Genomic DNA, 26,268 nt, shown 5'->3' with positions numbered 1-26,268 from the left:
CCCTACATTTTTGGGCTGGCTACAGGCCTGCATAAGAGGACAATTAAATACCACCATTAGTTAGGAAAAGATGTCCATCATGAAATTATTCAAATTCTTAATGAACAAATTAAAAGTAAAATACTGTCTTTGTTGAGAGTTGCAAAATATTATAGTATAATTCAGAAAGGAACACATTAGCAGTCTCACTTTAAAACCATTAATCACTACAAGGAGGGAGAGTCGAATTGATGCTCTGGCTTCACTTAGATATAAAATAAGCCAGGTTTATGATGTCTTACTTCAAATAAGTAACGATAATAGAACAAATAGAATCAGTGTTTCTTTCAGACATGATTTTGGGAGGCAGTGCCCCAACCGGAGATCTGCGAGTGCCCCTCGGAAGAGACCAAAATAATACGTCTATAGGGATGCGCACGAGACGAGTCGAGACAGGATTTTTCTAACAAAATTCGAGTCGAGACACGGCTCTTCCAATAGAGAAATATACATTTTTCGAGTCGAGACATCACTTTTACAGCAAATTTTCATGACAGTCACAAATCTTGTCTCGTGCGCATCCCTATACGTCTATAATATAATAATAAATAAAATAGTACTAGTAGTGCACCCCCGGACTACTAAGTGTGACCCCCCGGAACATTTTTTTCTGAAAGAACGACTGGAATGATCGGCCACGATGCTTTGTGTATAGCAAACCAGCTGCGTGACTTTACTTTCCTTTGCTCACTCGTTATCTGGTATAACTTTTTACTCCACATAAACATAGTAGGCAAAAGTCTCCAAAGCATTGATTCTCATGTGTTGGATGCAGTCGGGTTTCTTTAAAATATATCTAAGTACTTTGAGAGCAGTAGAAATGATGTAAAGTTTCTATCTTACTTAGTTGATGCGATGAGTTGCCATCAGTATTAGATATGGATAGGGATGCGAACGAGACAAGATTTGTGGCTATCTCTTCTCGAAAATGTGCTGTAAAAGTGATGTATCGACTCGAAAAATGTATATTTTTTCTATTGGAAGAGCCGTGTTTCGACTCGAATTTTGTTACGAAAATCCTGTCCCGACTCGTCTCGTGCGCATTCCTAGATATGGACGATCTACGGATAACTAATACAGTACAAGCTCGAAGTCATAAGACGAGACAGTTTCAGTACAAGGCACCACAAAAAAGATACAATATCGAATTTTATTACGAAGTTCTAGACGTGATTATGTTTGCTTTAAGAGAAAGGTTTGAGCAACTTAAACATCACAGCGAGTATTTCGATTTTCTTTACGATATAAATAATCTTAAAGATACACTACCTGAACTTTTGTCTGAAAAGTGTGCTAAACTTGCCAGCATTTTAACACACGAAGAATCGAAACATACTAACCCCATATTATCCGCTATAATTAAGCCTAAAAGTTCACCAAAAGAAACTTTAAAATTAATTGAGGAGCATGACTTTGTTCCCAATGTCAGTGTTGCACTTAGGATTTTGTTAACCTTACAGGTAACAGCACTGGCGCAAATCCCAAGGGGATGAAGGGGACATGTCCCTTCCAATCTGGGAACTGAGGGGTACTATCCACCCCAAATAATCCGATTTGAAATGTATTTTGGGGAGAAATTTGATGAAAATGAAATGAAATGAAATCTTTGAGTTTTACGTCCCACGGTTATGCCGGTTAGGCTAAAGGAGACAGTGATGATGAATAATGAATGAAATGGGGGAATGAAGAAAGTGGGAGGAAACGGGAGGACACTGAGGAAACCCACGCACACGGTGTTTGTCCACCACAAAGTTCATTTGGCGGGGGCTGGGTTCGAACCCGGGACCCCAAGCACCAGAGGTGGAAATTTGATGATTTTCGTCCGATTGTCACACAGGAACGTGAGATGAAATCGATGTCCCCTCCCCCAGAATAAGATTCAAATCTGCCCATCTCCCAACGTTGAAGACAACTTTGATCCTTCACAACATTCTTTTTCAACTTGATTAATATTTTGGACATCGCAAATATATATATATATATATATATATATATATATATATATATATATATATATATATATATATATGGGAACGGTCTTACCCGTCCCCCTCCCCCCCCTAATGTTGAAGACAGATTTGCGCCGCTGGGTAACAGTGACAACTGGGGAAAGAAGTTATATAAAACTATCTACAGTGTTCCAGGTCAAGAACACGCTTGAACTAGAATATCTAACTAGGATATCAAAGCAAGAAAAGTTTCTTTCAATTAAGATATGTTAAATTTATGTATCTTTATAAGACTTAGGCTAATCACTTAATTTTGCCGTAATATCTGATTCACTACATTATCTTTATGCTTCATACTGTATTGGAAATACTTTTTGATATAGCTAAAATAAGCTTAAAAATTAAAATTCTTAGTCGTTATTAAAGCATATATTTTTTAAAATTTTATTTTCTGTATGCGCTACTATATATCACCGACATACAACAAAATCGAGCATACTGAATATTGTGTCATATATGGAGTCGTTTAAATATTACGTAAGCATTCGAGAGAGGTTGTTCATTTTTTTGTTTTATTTTCCATTTCATACAGCTTTTAAATGGGGCATCTTACTTTTTCGTGACACTTGAACGTCTTCTGTCAAAATAAGGTTTGAGGATTAAAGGGGTGGCATGTGAAAGTACCGCCCAGGGCGGCAAAACTGCTAGCGCCGGCCCTGAGGATAACAGGCCTGTTCATTCAATCTTCAACCTAAAGTACACGTCTTAGAGTAATATTCATAAAAGAGAACTCGAATTTCATGCGACATAGCGTATGAATTTCGCATGGCGTACGTATTTACTCCAATTGATTAGCCGCTTCTTCAATACGCAGAATCGGTAGTTCTCTTTCCACTCAATAGATGTCAGGGACACAACTGTGTAGTTGCTTTCTATTAGGTTTGGGTACCATCTATTGGAGACAATTTGAACTATAGGCACTCGTGGAGCAACTGTCATGTTTAATTCCTCTGTTCTTCCACAATTAAACAAATAATAAAATACATAAAATACTATTCAGTGATTGCACAAGACACTCACCATTTTGGGCGGGTATCACACCTGTAATTTACCCTTCTTGAATTCTTCACTCCAGTGGAGTAATAAGATAACTTGATTTTTTCACAGAATCCGGGGCACTTCCAGTTCGTTCCCTCAATGCTTTACTTTTCGAATCTACACTATTTCCAAAATGAAATGAAATGTTTCAGTTTTACGTCCCACAGTTATGCTGTCTACGCTATTTGGAGCAGTTGATGTTAGAGGGGGCAAAGGAGGAGGAGCCTCACGCGCTGGGATCGTGTCCCTCTCTACTAGGTCCTAGGCATGTATAAAGGTAACCAAGAAAGTTCTGTCGCTTTTTGTGAAAGTCTCTTTTCAATCGGCCCTCACAACGTAAGTTGAATGCGAATGGAGATAATGTAATACTCATGTGCGTATGTGGAGAAATTTTCAAGAATAAAGTTAGGTAGGCATTTGTGAGGAGAAACACTTCAAGTGCTATTTCTGTATGATTTGTTGTTGCTGGATTCATATCTGCCATATGCCACGCTGTAACATTCATTGTTTCTAAGAAATTCACTAAAAACAAAATGGCAGTCGACAGTATTGTTTTGTAACATACAGAACTCAAAATATGTGTTTGTTCGACAAAAGTTTGTGCACTGCTCAACAAAATTTCTATTAAAGTTGACATGAATATTATTTTGATGCTCCAGGAAAGCGATTGCTGGGCTCAAAACCTTCAAGTACCCAGTTGTCAGTGTTACAAACCTATCACAAAATTATATTTTGCGATGTATTTCTTACCGTTCAAAATTATTTTCTTGAAATGACACTGCATCCGTTTGTAAGGTATTTGGTATTTCGTAATGATAACGCACATACATGAAGTACATACACGATGCATTGTACTAAACTGTTGATTTTATATGAGCTCGAACTTTGAAACTCCAATCAAATTTCAGTTACTGCTTCATACAAGTGTCACTCAACTTCCTTTGCAAAACAGTTTGCATGGGTTTGGTTTACAGTTTTACCGAACTGTCTTGTATTCAGTGGTACAGGTACAGGTAATTAACTCCTTACAAGCGTCTAGAATTGGCGTCAATGTTAATAAATGAGGGACAAGTTCATTATTCTCCATTTTCCATTCCATTGTTTAATGAGAAGGCAGAACTGGGTGCTGCAAACGGTCTTGTCTCCACACTAATGTCTGGTAATGAGAACGCTGTATGTGAAAGCAAGGGGAATCTCTAGTTGGTGGCAGTTTCTCTATTATAATACCCTTGACGAACATACTAGACGGGACTTTATTGATGTTGTCAGCATTCAGCGCGCTTTGCTAGAAGAATATTTCAGCATTCCTAATGATGTAGTCGCTAAGGACTGTATCAGCTCCTAATCCTTTCAGCAGATGGTTATACTGTGCAAACGCATCCCAGCACGTCCTTTTCATATGTCCAGTAATGTACGAAGTTAAGTCACATTCAATGATAGCATGAGAAGTTGGAAGAAGATAGATTATTTGTGATTCCATCTGCAGCTTTCCGACAATGGTGCAAACTGGAATGTACTTTCTGCCCATTGCCGTCTCTGCTTTCATCCACAGTTTCTGACCTTACATAATGTGGAAGTAAGTATGCAGAAGGACTGAGATATCAGTATCTCTTGTCGAGACAATGCTTCTTGCTCTGGTTTTAACGCAGTGTAAAATAATCCTGGTGTCAGTTTTCTCGTGTTTAGCGTGCAAGTCATTAGTATCAAGGGTTGCATCAGAAGCTTCGACCCTTTCCTCACCATTGAAGCCTCCTCCAGCAACTCTTCTTGTTGGATGGTGCTCAGGCCGGTAGCTAGCCCAAAGATGTAGGGGGGTCCGGCTGAAGTTAGGGGGGGCCCGATCCAACCATATTATAGTTCATTTGCAAGCCTACCGTGAAAATTTTAGGGGGGACAGGAAAATTTTAGCCCCCTCTAGACCCCCCGGATACGGGCCTGATGGTGGTTGCAGAAGCAGCTGGTATGAGACAAATTTGGCGAGATCTGCTTTGCTGTTATCGTCAATAATACCGTGACGTTCTCCCACTTTGCAGGAAAAGGCATATCCCTGATATCTATTGGTTTCCTGATTTCCACAAAACCTTTTCCACGCCGTTTTCACATGCCACTTTTGATTGAGTGGTGGTAGTACCGAACAAAAGTGGAACCAATGCGCTGGTGCTCCCCTCTTTGGAAAACATTTAGAACAAAAGTATCTGCAAGGTCTTTGAAAGTGTGTGCTGCCTGTGGCTTGCCAATTGCTATTGGCCTGTCCATCAATGAATAGCTGTAATTCGCCGTTAAAGTCTTTGGCGTCCAGTTTGTTGGGACAAGGAATACGATCAGTCAATATTCCAGCAAGAACAATTTTTTGAGCCTGAGCAAAGCTCTCTGTGCCAGAGATAGAGGAACAATTAACAGTTCATGCTCCATAATGTTGTTAAGGTTGATTGGACGTCCTGCTTCATGTGCAACGATGAGTCCTGCAGAATTATCCTATCAGCTTTCACTGTTTATAGCTTCCGTTTTTTGCATCTGACTGTTTCACTTCATACAGAGATGCACAGGTCAGATATTTGTTTTCAGGTAGCTTGACCCTAAAATTTATCGTTCTTTCTTCAGTTGCCAGAAGCTTGTGCTTCACAAAGGCTTCGACCGATCTTGTCGATCTTTCTCCTCCTTTCCTCCTCTGAAATGACATCTGAAGTGGGCACATGTCCAAATTTCCTAGGAACAAGCAATACATCTCGGTTTGGCACTGCGACGAATTCATAACAATCCTGTACATAGATTCGAAGCTTTTACTTGATTAGAGTTCTTCTGCTCTTATATGATGATGGTACCTTAGCATCTGCTTTTACTCGTAAGTCACAATATCTATTCCAGAATTCAATTAGTTGAATAACGTGCCCCTTGCTTCCAGATTCTCTGGTTTCCCTGATTAACGATTCCATAGCAACACCAGTTTCAGCTGAAGATACTCGTACAAAGCTCTCAATTGAGTGAGATGATAAGTTTCTAAGCTTTTGAGTGATATACAACTTTCGGATCCTGAGCTGTTAGTTCTTTTAGTAGTAGTTGAATCCAAGGGCGCCCATCAGGGGGGCAAGGGGGCGCTCGCCCCCTAGAGGAAATCGTACTTCGGAATATCGAAAACCCAATTGAATTTTTACATTAGTTACAGCAAAATTTGAACCTATATTTGAAATGTCGCGTATACTTGCCCCCCCTGGAAACCACAATATGGGCGCCCTTGGTTGAATCAGTTTTGCTTGTGAAGGATGAAAACAATGACTTATGTCATACAGTACATTGACTCCTGATGATACGATGCCACTGTTTGGATACAATTGATTGTAGATCTATTGTCCGTGTCAAGCAGTTTATTTCGTCTCTCGTAAGCTTGACTTAACGTCTCTAGACCTCGTTCAGTGCCATATATTAATCTTTCAATTCTTCTTTCTTGACAGATAAGTTCTCATTCGTTTTGAGGCTGCAAACAGCTTCCATGTTGAAATCTGAATAATGTTGTTAATTCAGAAAACACAACAAAATCCGAAACTACTGTAATGACACCAGCATCTATGAATAAAAGAACTGGAGACTAAGGATAGCGTTGACTTCATTTTCCATAAACTAAATCATATAAACTAAATCATCTCACAAATACGTTCTAATGATGAAAGACATAATGTCATTTTAATAACAAAAAATATGTACACTCATGTCCAAAATTATTGTCTCATATCTATAAATATGTTGTTGTAGGAATATAATTTGATAACGAATTCGCCCGGTATTTCTTATAATGTTAGTATGTGTATAATTGGCAAAGACATGTATGTGGAAAATTTCATGTCAAAAGAGCAGTAAATAAGAACAATAAAACGAAAATACAACTTTCTTGTCCATTTAGCAACATTTAGTTTTACTCATTCTAATTTTCGTATTTATAATTCTTTTCCTATGAAATTTTCCACAAATATACATTTTCTGATTATACACATAGTATCAGTATTAAAAGTACCCTGCGAAATCATTATCGAATTATATTCTTACCAGAAGACAGTGATAGATATTGCGACAATGATTTCGGACATGAGTGTACCTATGTCTTTCGTCGTTACAACATATTTTTGAGGTGATTTAGTGTCCGGAAATAAAGGCAACGCTGACATTGGTAAACAATGACAACGTTAAACCAAGATTATAAGCATGGAAGTTCAATACACTACTCTGCAAGACTTGATATTTATCTTAATTAGACATGAACAACTTTAACAAAATGAGAATTACAAAAGTTCATTTTATTAAAATTTCTAGTTTTGTAACATATATATATTTTTTTGCTAGCCGTAGCTAGCACCCACCCAAAGGGTTACGCCCTTTATTTGGGATGTGAAGTTACTATTCACTTTTGGATTGGGTGTATTGTCGAGGGGCAAGGAGGTTTTATATAATCTTTATTATAATTAAGTGCATTTAAGTACAGGTCATTATGGCCATTAACCATAATCATCAGGAAAGGATAGGAATACTGGCTGTCAATTCTTTATTATGTTAGTGATATTAAAGCAGTGAAGCAGGATGAATCCATGAGGTGCACTTGACAACACAACACAACATAAAGAGGATTAGAAAGACGAATGTAGGTTATCTTCTGTCCAGGGGCTACTCTGGACGCAATGAAGACGAGGGGGAGCCCTATTAGTATTGGGGGATCATAGTGCAACATATGATGGAGTGATGTATGGGGGTGGAGTAGCAACGAGAAAGTCTTCTAGAAGGAGTAAATCTGGACTATTGGGCGGAAGAACATGATGATACAGAGTAAATAGCAGGGAGAGTGGAGAAAGTCGGAGAGTAACAGAGGGTTTACGAAGAGTGGCTTCGTGATGCATTGCATCAAGAAGTAGTGAATGGTGGTTCTGGAATCGCTTCGTAACGTACCTGAGCCGGAGATCTTCGAGATGATAGAGTATGTGCCGAAAAGGCGTTCTCTCGTATAAGTCTCTGGTGGGGCTTGGTAATTTAATGCGAAACGCAAGGCGTAGGGCGTGGCGCTCAAGAATCTGGAGGCGGCGGTAAAATGAATCAGGTGCGGAGAGCCAAGCTGTAAAACCATAAGTTAAAACGGGTCGTAGAAAAGCTTTGTACGTGTTTAGAAGAATGTGAGATTTCAAACCCCAGGTTGTCCCAGTGAGGCGACGGAGTAGGTTCAAGCGGTTAGTAGCTTTGAGAATAATACCTTTGAGGTGAGCAGACCATCTGAGATGAGAGTCAAAAGTAATACCAAGATACGTTACCGTGGAACTAGCGGCAAGCGGTGTACCGTTAATCGTGACTTGGAGGTTTGATGGATTTCGATGGACACGACTGCGTTTGCCTGGTGGCAGAAAGACTATTGCTTGGGTCTTGCTTGCATTAAGTTTGAGGCGCCACGTTTCACACCACTGAAGGAAATCATTGATGGCCGCTTGAAGGATGCGGTTAATATGTTGAATAGTATTACCTATCGCCAAGAAAGCCGTATCGTCTGCATATTGAAATATACTGACTTGTGGAGGAAGGACCGGAAAGTCTGCAACATACAATAAGTAAAGCAGGGGCGAGAGGGCAGAGCCTTGGGGAACACCAGAGTGGATAAACACAGGGTGAGAGAGAGTATCATTAATGGAAACATAAGTGAGACGGCTAGAGGGAAAATGGTAGACGAAGCGAATATAACAGAATGGAAGTCTGAAGGAAAATAGTTTATATAGAAGGCCTAGATGCCAGACTTTATCAAAAGCCTTTTCTAAATCGAAAAGGACGAGACAGGAAGGCTTGGATTGGTTAAACTGAGCAGTGATGAATGTGGTAAGGCGTAGCAGTTGATCATTAATGCTGTAATTAGGTCGGAATCCTGCTTGATGTATGGGAATGAGGTTGTGATCGGCGAGATGTGTATGGAGGTGTGAGACTAGAATTCGTTCAAGTATCTTACTGAAAACAAGGGTAAGTTGAATAGGGCGATATGAGGATACAGATGGAGCTGGTTTGTTCGGTTTCAAGAACATTAAAGTTTTGGATGTTTTCCAATCATTGGGGATAAACCCACTGCGAAGAATGAATGTGAAAATAAGAGATAAAAGATAGTGGAGAATGTACGGTCCCTCTTTGATATGACGATATGTAATTGAGTCTAGTCCAGGAGCTGTATTACGTTTACGAGCAATGGTAGTGGTAATTTCTGTGACTGTGATAGGAACTGTCAACGGCGAATCATCTGGCAGAGCATGTTGAACATTTGGTTGAAGTGAGGGCGAGTCAAGATTTAGTCGAGCTGTAGGATGAGTACGGAGTGAGAGAGTAGGTCCAAGGAGCGTGAAGACGTCTTGGAGTTGGTTAGCAAAAGCATTGGCTTTTTCTTCGTCAGTGAGTAAGGGCGTATCGTTAACAATTAGTGGGTAAGGTGTGCGGGTGGTTTTGCCGGTGAGCTGATGAAATCTTTTCCAGTATTGTGTGGGGTGTGCAGTATCGGAGAGATTATTGCAAGCTTTTATCCAGTTTCTGGTCTTGTATGCAATGATGTAATTATGGACTGCCCTTTGGTATTGGCGATGTTGCCGAAGCGATTCCAGATTGCCTGTGTGAGTGAAATCTCGGTAGAGCTGGCGGGAGCGGCGTACTAAGGGGAGATATTGTGGCGGCAGCTTAGGCCTGTAAGAAGTAATTGGGGCCTGAGGAATAAATTGAGAGGATGCCTGGTGTATACTGTCAGTAATGGTATGCAGGGTAGCATAGAGTTCTGTTTCTGTGGTAGGAGCTGGTACAGTTTCAAGCATATTGGAAAGAAATCCTCTGTATTTTGGCCAATTTGCACGATCGAAACGTGCTACTGAGCGGGGAGGAGCTGGTTGAGGTAATTGAGGAGGTCCTTTAATTTGAATAGTAAGTTTGACATGGACATGATCGCTCCCCAAAGGATCAAGTACAGACAAGGTAAGCTTATTAAGAAGATTGGGTGAAGTTATGACAATATCTGGGGTTGTATTGGAGGAGGGTCGTGTTGGTTTAGGGAGATTGTGAAAGAATCCTGTCGTATGAGTCTGAATATAATGGAGAAAAGTGAGCTTTTGGTGATCGGAACGGCTGTGGTAGTTAATGTCGGCCATGATAATGTAACTGCGAAAGTGCTCTGAGATATATTGAAAAAAACTTAGAGGAATAGGTTGGCCGGGTCGGATATAGATGGTGGCAACAGTGATGTAGCATTGTTTGAAATATAAAGTGGAGATGAGATGTTCAGGCAGCGTTCGGTCACCAGTAGTATGTAAGCGATGAGAAATAGCTGGGGGGAAACCAATAGCCACACCGCCATTGGCACGGCGAGCTGGGACGGCGTTATCATGGCGAAGAAGATGATACGATAGAACTTTACAGGAGATTTTCGGCGTGAGAAATGTCTCATTAAGCATAAAACAATGGATGTGTTCCTCAAGGAGCAGCTGTTCGAACAAAGGCTTATGTTTATGGAGGGAGCGAATGTTCAGAAATAAAAAGTGAACGGCCATAGTGAAGAGAAATGATGATAGATGGTGAAAGAGATTACACTGCAGATTCATGAATAGTAGAACAAAAGTGTGCATAGTTGTTGGAATAGGTGCCAGTGAAATGAACATGCAGGATGGTTTTAGCGGCGAGTTGGACTTGTTGAAGAATGTGCTGACGGAGGAAAGGATGAATATTCTGTAAGGTGACTGTAAGAAATGAAAGAAATTGATCGATGGTAATCGGTTGGTGGGCCGAGCTGGGAGGCGGTGTGGTAGAATCTGTATTATGTATCCGGATGGGAACAGTGAGTTCAGGTTTGAGTAAGTCTGCCGCGGGTTTAGCCTTACATTTGTAACTGTACGTGGGATGCTGATCTGGGCAGGTTGAACATTGAGGTGCATTCTGTAGATTAGTGCAAGACTTAGTTGAATGTGGGCCAGCACAATAACCGCATTTGAAAGGGTACCTGCAATCGTTAGTATGGTGCGAATTATAGGCCTGGCAGCGCTCACAACGGACAGGAAGGGGGGGAGGTGAGCGAGAAGGTTCCACTCGATGTCGTTTTAAGAAAATGAATGCACCATTATTAAGGAGGTCGTCCACCGTCTCTTGACTATTAGTGAGAACACGGACCATGTAAGTTGATCCGGATGTGTTCTTAATGCGAATGCATTTAATGATTGAATGGCCATCAAGTTTTAGTTCGTCAGCGATCTCGGCATCTGTATATTGTGGATCGACTCCTCGGATAACGACAGACAGAGCTGGAGACTTGCGAGGAGGTGGAGGCTGCTTTGTCTGATTCGACGTAAGCTTCTGAATGTTAGCAGAGGCGCCGAAGATCTCGAAAGAGTAGGTGTTTCGAAGTGTAGATGCCATGTTTGGATCGGTCCAACGAATAATAATACCATTCTTGGTAGGTATTAGCTGTTTAACGTCTGAGCGTGGAACATACTTGAGCAGACGTAGGTAGATTTGCTTGAGATCATGGTACTTATAACGAAATACTTTGGATAGAGTAATAATTACCTGTACCGTGGGCAGAAAGTGCTCATACATGTGTACTATACTTGATAGAATGTTAATTTAATAATAACAAAAGAAGAATGTTTTTAAGATATGAAAAAATTATTATTATGGGATAGTTGTTGCTATGTACATGTTTATGGATACCTCGTCAGCAAGTTTGTGTGCTTGACAGTTTGAAGGAAAATATATTATAAAGTATATCAGCTAATAAACCATTTTAGCAACGTTCATCGACGTTATCATTCTAATAGAAAAGGTGAGAATAATGGTATATAATTATTAAAGATAATTTTTACATGCAAACAAATACTACCACTCAATATTTGTATATCTTACTTCGCCGAACCAGGTTGACGACTACCCTTGGTGAGTCGTTATAAAAATTTTGGTGCCTTCATACCGGGAATAGTTAAAAATTTTGGTTTACCTCACCCGGGACTTTTCATAAATTCTTACCCCGAAGCAAAGTAAGGGTGAATTTACTTGTGTAATACGGCTAATGAATACAAATTTTACAATATTAAGAAGTGGTAGAATAATTAGAAGAAAAATAAACGTTGAAGCAATGGAAAAGGAATCCAATAATAGTGACAATGGTGAACATAGTGTAGCACCAGGAATGCCATCATCAGAAGATCGAATCTTGTTAGCCTTACAGCGACAATTGATTCAGATGTCTACCGAGATAAAGCAGACCATGGAACAGAATTCCGAAAAATCCAATAAGCAATACGAAGAATTGAAGCAGACAATAGAACAGAAGATAGAACAGAACTCCGAAAAATCCAACAAGCAATACGAGGAATTAAGCAGACGAATGGAACAGAAATCGGATGAAACGAAACAATTAATTATCCAGACGATGAGCGATATCACCTCGCAGTTCGAGGAAAAGTTGAAAGGAATATCGGAGGAATGCCAGGGTAATCACAACCACCTGAGCCAAGAAATCAGCGATATAAAAAAGGATTTAGAAGTAACCGAATCTTCTGTTCAACAACAAAAGATCCAGGTCATCAATAATGCTAACAACATACGAGCAAATACGCAGTCGATAGCTACGTTACAGGAAGAAATTAGAATGCTACAGGTTAAGGACAACACATACCGTAATAACATGTGTAGTGATCGCATGGAGTTTCCCCACTCACCAGAGATGAACTCGCCTTCGCCGGTGTCTGATGAGGATATTATATTGAAAGAAATACATCCGAAGAGTACAGAAGGGCGAAACATAGATGGTGTAATGACACATAACGTCACGGATAGGAACTATCACCCAATAAGTACACGGAATGATAAAAGGAAGGTAAAATTAAGTGTCAAGATGAGTGAAATTCGAGCTATGAGCAAATTCAGTGGTAAGTGTAACGAGAATGCTACTTCTTTCTTAGAGAAATTCCAGGACGAATGCAATATAATGTGTATAGATAGATCACAGTATATGAAATTAATCCCTCATGTATTACTCCCACCTTGTTCATTATGGTTTAAAGCAGTACGTGATCACATCAGTACATATGAAGAATTCAAAGCGGCACTGATCGCCAATTATGAAAATGACTTTTTGCTTGCGAATAGAGATGCTACCATTAGAAATCAACACTTCAATCCTCGATTGCACAAATTTGTTGTAGAGTTTGTTGTAAATACCTACAACGAATTAAAGGTCGTTAATCCATTGCAATCGGAATCGAGAATAATAGCATCGATTCGAAATTTGCTTCCATTTAAGTTACAACAGATCTTATTTTCCACACAGTGTATGAGTTTCAACCATTTATTAATGCTTGTCCAATGCTATGAAACTCAATACCATGCCATGAATCAACAAGCAGGAATGGGTAAAAATAAGAATAATTCAGATCATTTAGTGCCTGTTCGAAATTTAAATATCCGAAGTGTGAATAATACGAAACATAACCTAAGCCGAATAAATGCTAGCAATCAAAATGAGCAAAATAGGCAAATTTATGTAGGAAATCCGCCTAACCTAATTAATCGTAGCAATCCATATGTTAGACCAGATAATCAAAATAGGTTTAAAAATAGACGAAATGTATGGCGAAATTCCAGGAATACAACGAACTACGTGGATAGACGTAATTGGAGATCAAGAGATGGCACTTTGTATCAAAATCAGAATCACGACGCAATACATGTACAAAATAGTACGGAACCTAATCATGATTGTGCAGTACAATGTACTTTATTAGAATCGTATACAAGTACGAACGTAACCTGATTACCGTTAATGAAATTAGGTTAAATTTATATCAGCTATAGATTTTCATGAACATTTATTTTATTTTTATTCAATTTAATTTTCTTTAATTCTCATTAATCAATGATAATTCTCAAATGTTTTTAATATATGTAAGAATTATAATTCGATTCATAAATGATTAAAAGCAAAGGTTATTTATATTAGATTGATTCGTGTTGAAAACTTAACTGTCAAAGATTATGTTAAGAAGAAGATCTATTCTATAAAACTAATTATTCGACGACTGTTTTTATGAGCTATCCTATATATTATCCGAACAAGATTCTTCTTTACTATGACATCTTAGTGCTACGATGTATACATTAAAATGCAACATCTAACTTATTTGTTATTTAATGCGCCCTGAAAGATTAAACATTATTTGTAACATCACTGTTTTAATAATGATCAAAACTATTAATCATAGTAATTTGTGTTTCACCCTCGTTAATTATATTAATAAGCCACGATGTTTTGATAATAATGAAATAAATATAATTAATATAATAAAAGATAAGTATTGATGAAGCATAAGATTTGTTATAAATGTATCTATATATATATATGAAATGTAATGAAGATATATACGAGGTGTGATCAAAATATAAAGAACATATGTAAGTTAAGAACACTATTGTAAACGGACCAGTGGTTCTTGAAGATAAAAGCCAAACTCGCTTATGACTTTTATATTCAGTCCCATCGTCGGGCGACATTTTTATATAACGAAATACTTTGGATAGAGTAATAATTACCTGTACCGTGGGCAGAAAGTGCTCATACATGTGTACTATACTTGATAGAATGTTAATTTAATAATCACAAAAGAAGAATGTTTTTAAGATATGAAAAAATTATTATTATGGGATAGTTGTTGCTATGTACATGTTTATGGATACCTCGTCAGCAAGTTTGTGTGCTTGACAGTTTGAAGGAAAATATATTATAAAGTATATCAGCTAATAAACCATTTTAGCAACGTTCATCGACGTTATCATTCTAATAGAAAAGGTGAGAATAATGGTATATAATTATTAAAGATAATTTTTACATGCAAACAAATACTACCACTCAATATTTGTATATCTTACTTCGCCGAACCAGGTTGACGACTACCCTTGGTGAGTCGTTATATACTTCGCGTCGTAATTGGTGAGTAGAAAAGAGTAAACAACTGGTTTAGATGGTGGTACTTTATCAGCGGTCTCGGTCTCCATGTTACAGCATAGTAACAAAAATCGTCACTATGCTCTAGTGGCGCTTCAGAGCAATGCTAAGCAGAGCTCTGGGATAGTATCTTGTAACATATTCCGAACTTATTGTTAATAAAATATTCTTGTGAGTAGACCCTAATGTTAGTTCCAGTAAACTTAAATTCCAACGACCTTCTGCAGAGTCGTGATAACAAATTATTAGTTTGTTACTAACGAGTTTGAATAACATATATTTCCTGCAGTAGTCAGTGCTTTAGTATGATGCTAATCATATGTCAAAAGGACTCTGCATAAGGCGGTAAGTCTCCTGCCATCTATCGACCCATATATAATTCTGTAATGTACCTCTCAATCTCGATACACAAAAGATTACGCAGTGCTTACATTTTTCCTGATGAATATTACAAAACATCGGAGACCTAAACTCGGTGGCATACGGTGGATCTGTATTATGTAGGCATTCATCTTTGCGAAAATGCTGTATGCCAACTTTTCCTCGAAAATGCCTACTAGGTTAGAGCAAGGGCGCCGATTTCTCTGGAACTTTGGGGGGCCCATTCAGATGTGTGTTTGGTTGCAGAAGGGATATATAAGGGTTTTAAGACAAATTGAATTCATATTATGCCAAATATTCTATATTCATAAATACAATGCGGGGGCCCACATGAGCTTTGGGGGGGCCGGGCCCCCCTGGCAACTACAGGATCGGCATCCTTGGGTTAGAAGTTCTTTACTTTGGTGCCCAGAGTACAAAGGTCAGTTGTTGGAGTGGGTATATCCAACATACTACCTGGTTGTAGCAGTTCAGTTACACCGTGAATTTGCGTAAGGACAAAGTGAACATGGGACATCCACAGAGCGTCATAAGGGCGTGTATGCTGCACGAGTTAAAACTGGAGTCAAATGCCATTGCAGCGGGGCGGAAGATATGCAAGGCCTTTGGTGAGAGTTCGTGACTACGCGAACAGTGCAGCGATGACTTAACAAGTTTAAAGATGGTGATAAAATACTCGATGACGCACCACGTGCCGGAAGACCAACACATGTACAAAATGAAGATCTTGAGGCAGCAATTGAGGCGAACAATGGCCAGACATGTGATGAACTGGGACTACAACTCAGTGTGAGTAGAGAAACCATTCGGAAGCACCTCCATCAAGCACCTCCATCCTAGAAGTTGGATCAATGGTTCCCACATGATTTGACTCCGGGCTAGAAGGCAACGCGAGCAGACACCTGTGTTTCTTTGCTGTCTCGTCTGGGAAAGAACCTGTAACTGTAACTGATGGCTGTAACCGATGTCTGCAACATACTTCCAACAATTTGTCATCATTTGCCCAATAATTTGCCATTATTTGTCCAACAACTTGCCATTATTTGTCCAACAATTTGCCGTTATTTGTCCAACAATCTGCCGTTTCTTGTCCAATAACTTACCGTGTATTTGTCCACCATTTGCCATATTTGTCCAACAACTTGGCGTTATTTGTTCCACAATTTGCCATAATTTGACCAATTACTTGTTACTAACAATTTGCTGTCCTTTATCCAAACATTTGCCCTCATTTGTCCAACAATTTGCCGTTATTTGTGCAACAACTTGCCGTTATTTGTTCAACAATTTACCATTATTTGTCCAACAATTTGCCGTTATTTTTCCAACAACTTGCCGTTATTTGTTCCACAATTTGCCATAATTTGCCCAATAACTTGTTGCTAACAATTTGCTGTCATTTGTCCAAAAAATTGCCGTCATTTGTCGATCAATTTGCCGTTATTTGTCCAACAACTTGCCGTTATTTGTTCAACAATTTGCCATTATTTGTCCATTTATCCAACAATTTGCTATCATTTGTCCAACTACTTGCTCATCATTTGTTCAACAATTTGCCGTCATTTGTCCAACAATCTGCCGTCATTTGTCTAACAGCTTGCCATTATTTGTCCAAGAATTTGCTGTGATTTGTGCAAAAATTTGCCATTATTTGTTTAATAATTTGCCGTTATTTTTCCAATATTTTGCAATCACTTGTCCAAAAATTTCGACTCGATCGCAATTTTATTTCTTTTTTTAGGGATTTACATTGCCACTTGAGTTGGTTTGTAAATGCTTGACAAAGCAGCGAGTTATGACTTAAGGCCAATTTTGGTAGTCTATTGTTTTCCTACAGTGGGCATACTGTCTGAGCTTAGACATCTCTTTTAATATGTTAATTTGACGACTCTATAGCAAGAAAGATCCAAATGAGACATTAACTTCAGTGTGCTTTGTGTCTTTTTTTTTTCAGGTTTGAACTAGTTCTTAATTGCTTGAGTCTTCTACGATGTATTGTAGAGCTCCTCGTAAAGGACCCGAGGTTTGCAGTGGAACTCCTATCAGTGTTGGACCTGGCAGCTATGATGTTGTCAAAGAACGTGTTATTGAAGGTATTGTTGTAATTTTGTTCAAAATTTTCCATGTGAGAGTGCGTAGAGATAGTTAAGGAGAACTTCCCATATGAACGAGCACAAAAGTAATTAACCCTTTTCTGGATTTATGATATATATATATATATATATATATATATATATATATATATATATATATATATTTATACGTATGTATTGTTTTAAAACGCTTATTAACATCTATTACTGCTGAATTTTTTTTTACTGTTCAGTAGTGCGTGCATGCGAACAGGTCACATGTTTTAAGAAGGAACTCGTCAAGTTGGTGGTGGTCATGACGTCATCTGTTTGGCTTTCAAGCGTACAAGGCAAAAGGCTTATTTTGTTCTCTTCCAAATGTTGTCTAAAAGGTTTTATGAAATCGGAGAACACATATATACGTATGTCGTAGACATGACCATCAGACAGAGTGCACGTGTTATGGCTTGTTTCCTTCTCCTCCTACTCTCCCCTCTTCAATTTCCTTATCATTGTTTGCTTTGGGTTAAAAGGCACTGATCTTCAGTGTAAAATCCACTCTCTATATAAACAAACTTATAGAAAGAAGGCGGCTCAACCAGGGAAAAAAGTGAGGGGGAACGCGGGGGTACATCATTACCCCACTACCTAAAAATATCCATGGCGTCTCTTCACTTCCTAAAAGAAAATTACAATGGACAAAGATAGGCACGGGGGACGGTGTGACGTCATATGTCACCTTACCTTTTCAAAACCATTTTTACCCCTGGGTCAAGATTATGTTCGTGTTTATATTTTCTGTTAAAGATAAAATGTAAACGATGAAGAATTAGCTTTTTAAGTTTTATTTCAGTCACCACCACGAGGACATACCGTTTGAGAAATCTTTAGGTATCAACGCTTGAAGGAAAATAATTAACAATCTTTCTAGATAAATATACACGATGAACGAAACAAGAGATTCATATAATTTACGTCCTACAAGATGACGCTGCCAGCTAATTATGTGCTTCTAGTTTCTTCTTTGCGTGAAACAGGAATACAACTTTTTTTTTTTTTTTTTTTTTTTTTTTAGCACTAGAATTCAAAAGGAAATATTCTATAACTAACTTCTAATTAAATCTTCAATTTGTTAATAGAAAAGAGATTTAGTGTAGTGTTAAAGAAATATTTCACAACAAAACAATCTAACTAAGCTTTCTTATCACGCTAACTTTACTTTTGTACTGCAGTATTTAAAAATACAAGTCTTGTTCTTTCTCTAATTGTTTTGAGGAATTTGAAACTTAAAATGCATGAAACGATTATCATCCTTGTGGTACTGTGTGGTTGCAAAACATGGTCGCTTATGTCGCTTATTGACATTTACGCATTCTAAGGAGACAGAAAAGCCTGGATGTTTTTTCTTTACAGGAAACATACAATGTTGCTAGTAATATAAAACTTATCACATGAGAACAATATGGGAAACATTGGAAATTGTTGTTTAGATTGACATTGGATTTTTTTTGGACTGCCATCTGTTATTTGCTATATTAGTGGCAATGATAAGAAGGAATAATTCTATGTTGGTGCAGTCCACGAAGACCTATGAATAGAGATTTCGTTAATTGCTGTTAACATGTAAGAGAGATTGTTTAGATTCGATTTGACATTTTTTTTTTTTAAAAAAAAGGGCACACTATGGTAGAATGGTTACCTCTGGTGTGTGAGGCCCCTGGTTCGATTCCCGGTTAAGTAAGTTTGTGGTACACAACATCACGTCCGTGGGTTTTCTTGGGGTACTCCGGTTTCCTTCCACTTTCTCATTCCACCAATTCAATCACTCACTTGTCTTAATCATCGTCTCTCTTTGTATAAAAGATATAATTGTGAGACGTTAACCTGAAATATTTCATTTCATTTGTCAAATTCATTAAACAAACTATTGACTATCGATTTCCGTTTCAGCCCTAAATATGATTTAACCCTTTAACGCGCTATGTTTTCAATCAGACTGACTTTTTTAATTTAGAGTGGTTTTGGTGTAGTAAACACTGGATTTTTTTTTAAAATATAATGTAAACATTATGGAATCTATGGGATACTTTATCGTGTTTGCATATAGGGTCTATGCAAAGTTGCGCGTTGACATCTGCAAAGTCCACTAAAACCAGATAGAACCAATAAAACGCAATGAATGTCAGCGTACTTGCACTTTTGCACTCAGTACACTTCGGTCTAACATAGAAAAAATTAACAGTTCAAAACCTGTCCACTTAAACGAGCAAAGAAAGCTCAAAAATGACAATATGGCGTAACTCCGCGTGCAACGAGTAACACAAGAGTCCAAAACTGGCTTACTATGACATCTAGCGGGAAATTCAGAACTTCGTTAGTGATAAGGCATCTTAGCTGAAGTGTAAAGCTCCTTTTCTATGTCCGAACTAGAAACTACTTGGTGCAATACAATTTCAAAGTAAACTTTGCATATATGCAAAGATGCGCGCTAAAGGGTAATATATATATATATATATATATATATATATATATATATATATATATATATATATATATATATATATATATATATATATATATATATATATATATATCTTTTACCCCAAAATTTTTCTTATCGTACACCCTCAAGTATTTCAATTTGTTTATCTTTATGTCATTGTTGATTAAATCAACATTATATTTCATTTTTTGACAACATTATATATGCAAAAAAATTAAAGGTTAACAGTTAAATCATAATTTTGACCATAAACATCTCACTAACCGTAACTCTTACTGCCGCGCCGTTTGGCTAGCTTCAGGATGAAAAAGCATCAGAATGTGCTGTAGTATCAGTTACATCTTAATAGATTATTGGACAAACAACAATTTTAAGGGTACAAAAAGAAACTCGCGTTTTTACTTATTTTCTCAAAAACTACACATCAACTTATCAGTTGGTATATATCACCTGTTTATTTCAAGAATGACGTAACTCAAAACAAGCCGGTACCATCCCAAAAAATGCAGGGGGGGCCGGTGGAAGTTAGGGGGGACCGACCAAACCATATTATAGTTCATTTGCAAGCTTACCGTAAAAAATTTAGGGGAAGGCAGTGAAAATTTAGGGGGGGGGGCGGCTCCCCTAGCTTCCTCGTGGATACGAGCCTGACTCAAAATTCCTGACTTTTTTCAGAAGAATCGTTTAAAGGTTTCGAAACGCAATGGAAACAATTGGGCGCAAAGAACGACACAAAGTGCTCTCTAGCACCCAGTTTTGAAAGCGCATCTGTGAATTTTTTTTACCAGATAGAAACCAAGATTAGCCACCCTTGAAATAAACAGGCGAATGTTTGGAGATTTTAGTTTCGTTGTAAGGTAATATTGTAAAATTATGATATAAAAAAAATTACGAAACAAATCGCATCATGAAAAAAATAATCGTAAAATATTTTCTTAATATATTTTGAGTACACAGTATTTTCATTGTGTTTACTCAATTAGTCCTTGTGACACAATCCGCTTATCATGTTCTACGCATATTATTGTATGACACAATAAAGTTGTTGTTTTGTTTATATATTAAACAAAATTCTTATGCATTGTTTATGATGTAAACAATGCTTTGCTTTCGCGTCGATAAATGTATATCCACATAAATCATCGATAAATCATTGTTTATGTTTATTAATACATCATATTATTGTACTACAGCCTTCTCGAAAACAACCATTCCCTTTTGGGTTGAACAAACATTCAACTTTAAAATAGTATAATTCAAGAATAGAGAAACAAATCTACATCATCATAATACGTGACAGGTGGTTCGTGTTTCATGATACAATGTTATGAAATTTTTTACTTTTGTTTGCTTGTTTTTTAATCATACATGTTAATGAGAACTCTTATTAACTCCATAACAGTTTTTCGAAGATGAAATAAAATTTAAATTACTAGCTGAATCTGTGCCCTCTACACAGCGCATCATTCACATATGAGCATGAATCTCCTTGTCATTCCTCACAACATCTGTGCATGTCCCTTTACAGACACAAGTGAAAGAATCAGCAAGGGATATCATAAAAGGGAGACTTTTTTCGATTATTTTTCAATACCTTGCACGGTTTGGAAGATTTCAATGTAGTTCTAATTGGAGTTTCTAATTCATGTATGATCAATGTTTTCTTTTTTCTTGCATGCACTAGGTAATAAAGCAAATACACTAGAAACACACAATTAACTATAATGTCAGTGATATATGGTATTCATTGGGCAAAACATTCCAAACAATAAAGATTTATCTTAGACTGGAAAAATAGTTATTCTTCTTTCGTTTTTCATTATCATTTGGCCACGAAACAAACGCCTGAGAGATATACTAACTCTGGATACAAATGTGTGGCAATGTAATGTATAATTCGTAGGATATGATACTTCACTTTTTAAAATTTCAATACTTCCAATGTACCCCTAAACAATGTAATAAAGAAATCACGGTCATTTTTTAAATATTCAATTAGAACTGAACAATCTACACAAAATTTGTAATCGATCAGTGAAAACGGCATCTTCCTAGAGCCTATGGTTCCCGAGTACTCACTGTCGATAGGATTGGCCACAAACATATAAACGTCCCCAAATACACAAACTTTTCTTGACCACAAACATATAAACCTAGATAAGAACAACTCTAATTTTGAAATATAAAATTTTTCTTGTAGGGCCAAGTAACGTCGTTCCGTAGTCCAGCTCTCTTAGAGTAAAGTCAGGGAACTTTTCAAACAACCTGTATATATATATATATATATATATATATATATATATATATATATATATATATATATATATATATATATATATATATATATATATTAAAATACACTCTTAACTTGTAGTAGATTATTGTTTGTCTTTTCCCAAAATTAATATAAAATACTCTTTATCCATATACTACTTGTAACTTTAACATTCACCAGCCTCTCAGCCTTGAATAACAATAGGTTATATATTACTTCTTTGAATAACTCCACAATATCATTACTTTCAACGTAAAAAATGTCGAGACGTGAAATATAGAGTACCAATCGATAGAACTCATTAATATGAACAAAATGATATGGTTGAGTGTAAATTCCAGTGCGTAGTTTTCGGAAAAATCAACAAAAAATTTTTTTAATAAACTTAGAAGTTGACGATGCTTGAAATATATATATATATATCTATCTATCTATCTATCTATCTATATATATATATATATATATATATATATATATATATATATATATATAACGATAATTATGTCTGTGTGGTTGCGAAACATGGTCGCTTACTCTGAGGGAAGGACATAGACTGAAAATATTTGAGAACAAGATCCTGAGACAAATATTCGGACCCAAGAGGAATGGGAATGAGGAATGGCGGAAACTTCATAACGAGTAACTACATAATTTATACGGTTTACCAAACATTGTTAGGGTCGCCAAGTCTAGGAGGCTCAGGTGGGCAGGTCATGTAGTTAGGATGGAAGAAAGTAAGAGCGCTTTCAAAGTTTTAACTGGAAATCCAATCGGAAAACGACCATTAGGAAGGCCAAGGCGCAGATGGGAGGACAATATTAAGATGAATCTCGCAGAAATAGGAATACAAAGTAGAAACTGAATCCAGTTGGCTAAGGATAGAAGTCAGTGGAGAGCTTTTGTGAATGTGGCATTGAACCTCCAGGTTCCATAGGCCATTTGATGATAATTACACCAACTATTAAGATTAAACTGAAACTGAAGTGTATCCTAATCAAGCTTTTGATGATTACACCAAAAATATCACGGTTTACAGTACCTTAATAAGACACAAAGTTCAAAATCATGATTTTAGACTTTAAGCATTCTTTAACTAGAACATTGTTCAATGATGTAACATATGTTAATGTATAGATTATATCGAGATAATCAAAACGAGATGTTCGAGGGTAAAGGGTTTTTCCTAGTAAGATAGTGAAATCGGCCCTTGATCTAAATTGGGTCGCTATTGACCCAAAAGGTTACCCTTGACCTAAAAGTACCTAAAAAATTTTTTTACCCCCCACCCCCTCCCCTTACCGAATTATCGTAACATACATGCTCAAAATTGAATATTTTTAAATTTTGTTAAGGGTGATCGAAAAGTTTTGAAAGTTTCACAGATTGTAAATACTATTTAGATGTAAATGTGTATTTTTTTCAAAATCATTGATACGTATTTTCTTTATTTTCTTCCGTAAATTTCAAAAAATAGTAGGAAACAAATTTTTGGGGGGCACGTCGCTGATTTTTTGATTAAAAAATTGTTATAACCTTAGGTTAGCAAATTTGTTATACCCTTAGGTATAAGAAATTTTTAACCAAAAAATCATTGATGTGTTCCCCCCCAAAATTTACTATCTTATAAGGAAAGACTCTTTGCATGTGCAGTTTTCGAGGAAGTCAAGAAATTCGAATTATGGCACGAAAATATATGGCAACTTTGGCAAAAAACGTCGGCACCAATTCGTAAATTTTACAGGGTTAAAGAGAGTGAACCCTTCGCTATAATCCAATGAGTTAACAGAAATATTACGAACACAAGGGCGCAATATTGCAAAACATTATTTTTAATAGTACAAAAGAACCTGTTTATTCTTGAATGGTCTCGTAAATTAAAATACAAAAATTAAACTAGCAGAGAATGCTCCAAGAGCATTAGCCAGAACGAGCTTAAAAAGAATTTGGAGGTGGAGTGGGAGGGAGAATTCTGATTTTTCCTACATATAAAAGTAAATCTTTCTACCTGCACCTTCTTCTGTTTCTTGAGATAGATATGGCTTCCTGAGATATGGCTCCTTAAATCTCCCGAAATTAAAACTTTTTGGTCAATATCTGGGGAACGATAACCAACTGGCCAGTGGACACAGGTTACTATTTGGAACCAAAATGTTCACCATCATCTTATGTATTGATCAACACCAATACGATCTCTCTATGGCTTACGGTTCCCGAGATGTGGCTACTTAAATCCCGAAATCGGAGCTATTTTTTGGCCAATATCTCGAGAAACGTAAGTCATAGAGAGATCATATTGGTGTTGACCAATATCTAAGAGGTGTCGATATTAACTGGTGGCCACTGACCAAGTAGCCATTTCCCAAACCAATGGCCAGTTGGATAGTGGCCACTGGGTACTATTTGGTACCAAAATGTTCACCATTCTCTTAGGTATCGATCAACGTGTATATCATCTTATGGTTTCCGAGATATGATTCCTTAAGTCTCCCAAAATTGGACATTTTTGGGCCAATATCTCGGGAACGGTAAGAGTGACGTGAAGAATCCCATCACTTTCTAACTTAGTTTTTGATGCTCTATCGATTAAAGGGTTCAAAATTGAAAAATTTGGCAATAACAGGAGACAGACAGACACACAGACATAGAGAATCATTCAGGAACGAACTTTTTAAGTTCGTTAAAAATAAACATTTTGGATTAAAAATTATTATATGTTTATGTACGTACACTCATGTCCAAAATTATTGTCACATGACTATAAATACGTTGTTGTAGGAATATAATTTGATAACGGATCCGCCCGTGTCCATTTAGCAACATTTTATTTTACTCGTTCTAATTTTCGTATTTATAATTCTTTTCCTATGAAATTTACCACAAACATACATTTCTCAATTATACACATCATATCTGTATTAAAAGTAACCTGCAAAATCATTATCAAATTATATTGTTACAAGAACCGAGTTACAGGTATGTGACAATCATTTTGGACACGAGTGTACGTAAAGATTAAAACAAGTATAAATTTATTCTAGATGAATGTTTTGTTCCATCTATAAAATGTATTTATATTCGTATGTAGGTCCTTATCATTCTTTTAAAAAGTTGTCTTACTTAAAAACCTACTTTTTTCAAAAGAATTATTACGTAGTATACGATACATGAAAAATAATACAAAATAACCACTCAACACTAAAAAAAAAAAAAAAAAAAAAAAAAAAAAAAAAAAAAAAATGCAGCACTTGGTATGTCCTGCAAAAACTCTATATTTAAACCCAATTAAAAGGTACGTGGAATTATTTGTAGGAATGGGTGAAAGACGCCAACGGGCACTCTGTACTTTACTGGGCACCCCATATTGATGGTGATCGGATTGTCGTTGATGTGGCACATCTTCCATATCTCGTGAAGCCACTTTAAAACAATCAAGCTGATTGTGGAAATGGTAAAAATATTTAAAATATTACATCTGCCAGATGAGATCTTGCAATATCCTGTATTATACAGGGCCACTTCAAATGATCTCTCTGCTTTTACTTACAAGTATAAGGCATAGAAGGTTGATACAACATGAAAAGAAAAGTTTTCCAAATGCCATTTCAAATATCTTGAAAGAAATCGCTACTTGGATGTAGCTAAGTACATTGGTTTGACCATTATGAGGTGTACGTAACAGAAACTGAGACGGAATCTCCAGCAAATTGAGTGTAAAGGCAGGCAGAGTAATAAGTGCTATACTGGCGGACATTGTGGTAAGTGCTGCGGAAACTCCCTTGCCAGCTAATAATGTTGATCTGAGGAATTGATCAGAATATGCTGAAATGTGTATGAATCAAGGATGTTATAAATAGAGGATCTGCCCATATGTATCTTCATCCTATTAAATCGATGAAACCAAAAAACAACCGAACATCGGCATGTCTGATTGGCTACTCTTGTTTCTGCCATCGTCTGATTGGCTACTTTCGTTT

The 26,268-nt window shown here is 37.0% G+C and overlaps 1 protein-coding gene across 1 annotated transcript in view; it reads left to right on the top strand.

Moving 5' to 3' along the window:
* Positions 1–26,268, top strand: part of LOC145686782 (sperm-tail PG-rich repeat-containing protein 2-like) — a 279,330-nt gene that overhangs the window by 6,493 nt on the left and 246,569 nt on the right. The window contains exon 2 of the mRNA XM_081760440.1: positions 17,399–17,537. Within this exon, the coding sequence (XP_081616566.1) occupies positions 17,435–17,537 (103 nt within the window). The 5' untranslated portion in view covers positions 17,399–17,434. The remainder of the gene's footprint in view (positions 1–17,398; positions 17,538–26,268) is intronic.

This window comes from Thermobia domestica, chromosome 5, assembly GCF_964235325.1.
Source record: "Thermobia domestica chromosome 5, izTheDome1.hap1.1, whole genome shotgun sequence".
NCBI classification, from domain to species: domain Eukaryota; kingdom Metazoa; phylum Arthropoda; class Insecta; order Zygentoma; family Lepismatidae; genus Thermobia; species Thermobia domestica.
The sequence above is the reverse complement of the archived record's forward strand: the minus strand, read 5'-3'. Positions and strand labels throughout refer to the sequence as shown.